This window comes from Musa acuminata, chromosome BXJ2-6 (genome assembly GCF_036884655.1).
Source record: "Musa acuminata AAA Group cultivar baxijiao chromosome BXJ2-6, Cavendish_Baxijiao_AAA, whole genome shotgun sequence".
Taxonomy (NCBI): Eukaryota; Viridiplantae; Streptophyta; class Magnoliopsida; order Zingiberales; family Musaceae; genus Musa; species Musa acuminata.
Genome location: NC_088343.1, coordinates 32,266,718 through 32,274,631, shown reverse-complemented (window position 1 = coordinate 32,274,631; position 7,914 = coordinate 32,266,718). Strand labels below are relative to the sequence as shown.

Below are 7,914 nucleotides of genomic sequence, written 5' to 3'. Positions count from 1 at the left end.
ACTTGTCACGATGATCCTATGGCTTTCTAGAGATCGGATAATTTCATATATATATATATATATATATATATATAATTTAATTCCAGTGTCTTTAATTAATAGTCAACATCAGCCCCTAATGTGGTACCACTAAATCTGACTTACGGCCAGGCGAACTGAACCCAAGTTCTGTGGTGCCGAGAAACCATTCTCCAAAATGAACTTGCAAAACACGAAATGTCACCAGAAGTTGTATCTCAAAGCTAAATTTGTGATGTAGAATATGCAAACGTAACAATTACAAAACTGTATGTAAGGGCATATACATATATATTTTTTCTTTTATTTAAAGGAAAAAGTCCAAACTCTTGTTCCGTTGATATTAATTGGCATTTAGGACTCAAACTTGTAAAATATGTACGTCAATGGTATCATATTGGAGGTTTTATTCCTCATATTTTTTTTAATATTTTGTGGTTAAATTTATAATTCAAATAATCTAACATCACGACTTTTATGATAAAAAAAAAATTGAAGGTAAATTCATGTGTGGATATCTATATGTCGAAATGTCACATAGACCTGGCTATATACAGATGAACCCCAAAAGATCCATGTAATCAATTTTAAATAATTGAGACAATATGACTTCTTGAGGTTGTATGGACACCGAGAAAATTGGGTTATATACCAAAGCTTGGAAATAAAGGAAGAACTGAAGGTGTTCATGGGAAAATAACTCGATGATGAGGAAGGAGTCGAGAACCAGGTGCATTTCCAACAAGATTGCCATGATGGCACAGTGCAACAACTTCAAGAACTTCAAATTAAAAAGTCTGGAGAGAGGATCAATATACAATCTTATCCTGTAAAGAAAGAAAGAGGTTGATTCCAAGTCGCAAAGCATGACACCAAATGAATAATACACTTGACATCTTGGCAAATCACTTTCTAGAGTTTGTCTGACATACAATTCAGGAATGATTCTTGCGCTGCTCATTTTAGCATGTGGACTAGCAACACCACCAAGAGAATGCTGGATGGGACTGCATTCTGTGGAAACCCTATTTGGCCACTTCTGTGATGGTTGGCTGCTTAATTGGAATTCTGAATGAAGCATGCTTGCTAGTTGCTATATATCAGAATTCAACATAAAATGTTTCTAACATAACCTGATTGAGAATTGTTACTGGTTCCTCACCTGCATTAACAAAAAAGCATGAATAGAAATCACAAGCAATCAGAAAAAACCACACCGGCAAAATCTCACCATACCAGCCTCATTTATGGTTAACTGGAACTATTCAATAAAATTACTTCTGATGGCTCTTAGTATCCTGATTTTAACCCAGAAGACTTCTGAAAAAGAAACTATACAAGGAAGCAGACACCCAAAGTTCACTTCCAGGAAGAGAACATGCTGATTTCAGATACTCGGTCGGCGTTCTCTGTCTATTCATCGGAGACCACCTCTTGGTAGCCGCATTCATGGCTACACAATCCTTTCTCTCCTCTGCAAGAAGAACATGGATCAACCAAGTCACATTTTATCAGAACTATCATTTTAAGAGAAAAATGACACCATCCAAAGGCAGAAGAGAAGCAGGAGCCATAATTTAAAACCAGAAGCAAAATTTTCTTCGATAAGCCTGAAACTGGAATGCAGCCATATCAGGAATTTATATTGTGAAGACAGAAAAAAAAAAAATTGACAATCAAGAATTAAATTTAGATCAATGTCAAATGAAAGAAAGCAATTTGTGGTGGTATGAACTATGAACATCTACAAGGAAGATACACAAATACAATGGTTAAACAAGACAAATCAATTAGGACTAGTGGTGTGAGGACAGATAAAGAAAGACCTAAAATAACTTGTATCATTTTCAAATAGAGATTTGACGGCTTATAGGTTAAGTTCGTGATATTGCCCTCAATCCGACTCAATAATGGAAAGATATTGATAGAGTTGATGCTAAAAAGTTGAGACCTTATGTCTCAAGCTTGTTGTCTAAATTACAACATTCATGGTGATAGAACTAGACCTATCTATACATTCCAATTGGGACATGCAGTGGCTATCCTAATGGATGTTTTGATTTACAAACTTATCGCATTCTCAAATATTACAAGAAAAAAGTTGAAAAGTTCTGATCATGGATTGTAGGCAACAGCAACCCTAGTGATTTCATTAAACAGGATACATGGCCATAACATGGTAGATAAATCTATTGGGAGACCTACATTGGTTCCTCGATCCACATTTTTTCTCAATGTGGTTCTCAATGACCATTGCAAGGTTGCAGCTTCAGAAATGAAGAGACTTGCATACTCGGGGAACAGCAGAATGAACCAAAGAACAACTAGCTCTATATTAATTCAGTGATATTTGACTTACTATTAATAATATATCAGATCAAAGTAAAACTGTTCATAGGTTCAAAATTATCAGTATCAAAAAGTTATACTGGTGATTCTATTAGCTAATAACAAAACTCAACTCAGCTTAGGAAAGAAAGAACTGTAATAATTTCAAAACAAACTTAAGCATCTGGTTTTGACACTAGGCAATCCAAAGTATCCATACTTCAAGATATAGAGACTAGCTAACCAACCTGTAAAGAGAAATTCCCTTCCCCTTCCCAATATCCTCCTTGCAAGAAACACAGCAGCTCAATGAAGTATCTGCAGCATATCCTGACGGATCATCCATACATGTACTCTTCTTCAAGGTAAGGAACTCTTTGTCGCAGCTCTCAATGATGCAATCATGAAAGATATGTGTTTTCTTCGGTATAGGCCCATGCGATATCACACAAGTGTAATCTTCTGAGAGCTCAATCTCGGTTGGGGACATGTGACCCATGAACAACTGAGGAGAAAAGACAGAACCAGAAACCGTTCTGCCAGGTAAATATGAATCCATCTGAGAAGTCTTAGTCTTGCTACCGAACTCCATGATAGACCGAGGAGACTCAATGGACACAGGGGACATGGAGTTGGATAGACCAGGAAGTGTTTGAATCTTAAGCTGAGACCCAAAGACAACCATCGTACACCCTACATCACCAGTCTCCTCATTGCTCAGAGCATCAACAAGGCCAAGTCCAATGGCTCGTGAGCTTCGATTGTGCCAAGGATGGTGTCTGCTCTCAGTACCAGTGGTGGCAGCTGCAGTCTCCACTGACAGGGGCTTTGTCTTGCAGTCTCTACTATCAGATGAGGACCGGTTCCCAGTGGCAAAGAATGGTATGGTCGCTAGCATGGACTTGGGACCTATTGCGTCCTCAGAGAACATGGAACTCTTCCTCACAGAGCAGCCCTCCACAAGGAGATTTGGAGAAGTGAAGGCAGGGTTGGGAGGTGGGGAAGAGGTGGTATCGGGCATCAACTCTTTTTTCCTGCTGACTGCCTTGGACCTCTCCCTCAGAATAATATCTTGAATCTTCGATCTCAGGAACATGGAAATAAGCTGCTGCAAATAGGGAGGCAGACCAAAATGGAAGACTTGCAACAGAGAACAAAAGGAGGAGGATAAAGCAGCTGGTTCTTTTCCTCTCTCTCTCTCTCTCTCTCTCTCTCTCAATCTGCGTCCAAAAGATGGGGTTGAAGACATTAAAGTAGCACAAATGGCAGTATAAAAACTACATCTTGATGTTGTGAGACCATAAACTCACCTGGACTGGCAATCAACAGAGAGATGAGGTTACCATGTTGAAGAAGAATAAAAAAGGACCACAAAATCTCTCCTTTTTGGTCAATATGGATTCTGCGTATTCCAGCCTTCTTCCCTTTATTCCTTCTTCTTTCTTGATCAAACCCCTCAGTCTCTGTAAGAGACCTGTGGAGAAGATGAAGTGCAATAGTAGGATAAATCTAGCCTCGACAACCATGAATCAAGTACACACAACAAAAAAACACGTTCGTTTCCCTACTGTTTGAGAACAATATCGCCGAAATCAGATGAAGTGCTCGTCCTAATCAAGCTGCCATCTTTCTTGCAGGCCAAGCAAATTGAGCACCGGTAGCCGGGAATCCACGCTCAAGATCGCGCCTTTCTGCGAGCCCTGCGGAATCCACAACCGGGCTCGGCGGTGGATGAAGGAGGTGACGCTGCCGCGACAACGTATTTTCCCCTTCCCGGTGCAGTGCGGAGGCTCTGTTTCGTTCTCGATCGTACGCGCACGCTGTGTTTCCTTCTGGGTCGTACAGGTGAGTGAGGCACATGGTGAAGTACGACTCGGCACCGAAATCGGTCACACGGGTGATGACTCGGCCTCTCCATACATGTACCATTATTGACTTTTGACGTAGTTAGGTTTCCAATCTCGGATCACCAAACACACAAAAGTATCGTCCCATTGGCTTCTAAGCGGGGCCCGTATTAGTAACTGCGGAACCCACAGGTGTCATCCAATGACTGCGTTTGATCGACAGGCAGAAAACCTTCAACTAAATATTCACTTAATTGAAAATATATGGTTCATCGATTACATCACAATTTTACGTGATATAAATAGTAAAATAGCTACTGATAGGAAATTTTATATTCAAATTAAAAATGAAATTAATAGGACTAAATTCACCACTACTCTACTTGTTATCATCCTAAGAATTGATTTATTTTTAGAAAATAATAATACATATCAAAACCATTAAATCAGATATTATCAAATGAACTCGGAGAGGAGTTCAAGTGGGCCGACCCGCCGAGTCTTCCGACTCGGTCAGCTCGTGGTGAGTCGGATGCCATTAGACATGGGGCCGATGTTGGCGGGGACCTCCGCATCCATTTCTATCCCCTCGCCCTTTTTGTCCTATTCAGTCCTGTCCTCCTTTCGTCGTATAGCTTCGCACAAGTGCCGCGCGGCTCCCACCAGAAACTGCAATGGGATGGGGACACCCTATTCGTGTGTAGACGTATCCCTCCGGAATGCCCTTTTCATACACACTGCAAGTTTGTATTTAGATGCGTAACATCTATTAAAGATAATTAATATCCTATCCATTGTCATTAACTAATCAAGTAAAAAACCTACTCACTAACGCTCTTTCGATCTACCCATTGTTTAAAAAATGTCATTATAATCAGTTGCTCCGAAACCTATAAATAATATTCATCTAAAGTCGATTAATAATATTAAAAATATATGATATTCTCTCAATCATTTTATTAGATTAAATTATAATAAATAATATAAAATTTAATTTATAGATTAAATCTCATATGTATTATGTTAGAGTTTGACCCTTAGCCTTACTTGAGAAAGATTGTAACGCCCCAATTTAACCCCACATCAAAATGGCATAGACTTGAATTCATATATTAGAGTGTGATAGATGTATTATTATTAATTTAGATTTAAATATTTTTGGTTTATCGATTTAATAGAGATCATGTCATGACAATAAACACTAAAAATCTTAAACTCACAAATCTACTACTAAAAGCTTCAGACACTCCGGACGTTGACCCTAAAGCTTTTGAGCAAACACCAATGAAACCTAGCAGCCATCAGAAGCTCCTATCATTGCGCTCATCAATATGCTAAGAAGCTCCTGATGACGATGACTAAGGTGATGCTGGCGAAACTTCGTCGAAGATGATAGCCCCCCAGTTGTCCAAGTTATCCAATGGTGCCGATGAGGATGATGATGACAGACAAACAAGCAAAACATCCACAATGGCATTTGTTTTAGCTGTTCTTGACGCGACAAATCTTGAAAGATCTGAATGAACAAGTTTTTCTTGAAATGCAGATGCATGTCATTGTATATGTCAAGCAACAGAATTAGATGAACAGAGATCAATATGGCATGCACTCAAAATATCAATGTAGCCAATGGCGATCTTACAAGTGACATGTAGAACACATATGAAGCGACCAATATCTAACAAGTAAAGCCAAAGTTTAGGCTGTAATAAGTCAACATGAAGTTTTGAATTAAGTTCTTCTATTTATCATTTCTTGTTTTCTAAAAGCAACCAGAAACACATTAAGTCATAAACATAAGCTCTTAAAATAGCAAGTGAAATCAAGCATATGAGGAATAATCTATTGGTATGAAACCAGTGAAACTTTATACTGATTCAGAAAATTAAGTATATACTATAATATAAAAAAAACATGCAGTAGATTTGTTGGTAATAGATTTATGCTCGCTCTACTTTGTATAAAAACTGACTTCCATCACGATCTACCATGTATATAACAAGGAACGTTTAGGCTGTAACAAGCCAACATGGAGTTTTCAATGAGTTATCCTATTTTTCATTTCTTGTTCTCTAAGAGCAACCAGAAAGACCTCAAGTCATAGACAAAAGTTATTAACATAGCAAGTGAAATCAAGCAAATAGAGGAATACTCTATTTGTATGAAATCAGTGAAACTTTATACAGATTTAGAAAATTAATGTATACACTATAATATTGATAAAACATACAGCAGATTTGTTGATAATAGATTTATTATGCTCGCTCGACTTTGCATAAAAATTGGCTTCATCACAATCTACCATATATCTAACAAGGAAAGCCAAAGTTTAGGCTGTAATAAGCCAACATGGAGTTTCCAATGAGTTGTCCTTTTTCTCATTTCTTGTCTTCTAAGAGCAACCAGAAAGACCTCAAGGCATGAAAACAAACTCTTAAAATAGAAAATGAAACCAAGGAATACTCTATTGGTACAAAACCGGTGAAACTTTTTACTTATTTAGAAAATTTAAAGTATAAACTATAATATTGGCAAAATTTACTTATTTACTCAATTTATCATAATCAGCCAAAGTTTAGACCGTAATAAGCCAACATGAAAAAAACAATCCAACATGAAGTTTTCAACAGGTTCTTCTATTTTTCATTTCTTGTATTGTAAGAGCAACCAGAGAAATAAATCATAACAATATATTTATGCTCACTCTACTTTGCTTAAGGACTTCATGTATGAAAATCTAACACTAACCACTGACAATTATTAGAAAAGAACACTACATTTGTTGTAAACTTGTCACCTGGAGTGGGTTCAATTGACCATCTCCAGCGGTTTAGCTCTATGAAGGTCCATGTTTCCATTAATCCAAAAGATCATTTCTTCGTTCTGGAACATATGAACCTTCACATCCAGAAACCCTCGGTTCTAGCTTAAGACTGGATCTACTATTTTGACCTCAGACCGATCACAAGAGAACCAATCAATACTATCCCAAGGCAAAATGAAATCATAAATTGCTAGCAACCATGAAAGCAGAATTCAACTGAACTTAATCCCGACGATCACCATTGCCGAAACCTTAACAGAGAAATCCAAATACCAATAGTCAAATTAAAACCAAACTACCAAAGAGATAAGCCCATAAGTCCAGGAGAAACAAAATAGAGGCAGAAAATGGCGCTAGATCTCGGCCAGCGTAAACGCGAGTTTGATGAGGAAGAGGAGCGGCGGACCGACCTTAAGAGAGAGACCTTCGCCAGAGTTGAAGAGGAGTAACGCAGGTCGAAATGACCAATATATCCTTATATACGACACTTCTTAAGAGACGGATCCGGATTCGAGCGGGGAATGATCCGAATCCGACAGAGATGCCAAGCTCGAGTTCCATACTATCGGATTCTTTTTTATCTTTTGAAGGCTCAATCTCATGATCCATATATATTGGCCGAAATGACCAATATATCTTCCGATCCGCTAGATCGGCCAAAAATTTGGATCCAATATAACTCGCGAATTGTATGAACCATCCTAAACAGAGATTGATTATAAACCAATTTGGATATGTTGCATGTTACAGATGTCAATTAGCACATTCCACGATGTTGTCTAAACAATAGTAACAGTTATGCCGGCTCATAGAAGAATATATATGCATAAATATTCAATTGAGGTGCTCAACTGACACAAGATTTGGTATAGGAACCTTCAGTTATATCCTACACCA

General features: G+C 38.0%; 1 protein-coding gene across 4 annotated transcripts; it reads right to left on the bottom strand.

The window, feature by feature from the left end:
- Nucleotides 1-726: 726 nt before the first annotated feature.
- LOC108951137 (FCS-Like Zinc finger 8) lies at nucleotides 727-7,462 on the bottom strand. 4 transcript variants are annotated; one of them, XR_010487949.1, is made up of 5 exons: nucleotides 3,915-7,451; nucleotides 3,657-3,820; nucleotides 2,595-3,566; nucleotides 1,250-1,492; nucleotides 727-1,180 (listed from the first exon to the last, which is right to left on the bottom strand). XR_010487949.1 is itself a non-coding variant. In XM_065113529.1 (5 exons), exons 4-5 carry the CDS (start codon nucleotides 3,440-3,442, stop codon nucleotides 1,544-1,546), a joined length of 939 nt encoding a protein of 312 aa, XP_064969601.1. In that variant the 5' UTR covers nucleotides 3,443-3,566; nucleotides 3,657-3,820; nucleotides 3,915-5,709; nucleotides 7,428-7,462; the 3' UTR covers nucleotides 1,499-1,543. The 4 variants fall into 4 exon arrangements, 2 of the variants coding, with proteins under 2 accessions (XP_064969602.1, XP_064969601.1); XR_010487948.1 differs by having other exon boundaries at nucleotides 1,255-1,492; XM_065113529.1 differs by lacking the exons at nucleotides 727-1,180; nucleotides 1,250-1,492 and adding an exon at nucleotides 1,499-1,634 and having other exon boundaries at nucleotides 3,915-5,709; nucleotides 7,428-7,462.
- Nucleotides 7,463-7,914: the final 452 nt, after the last annotated feature.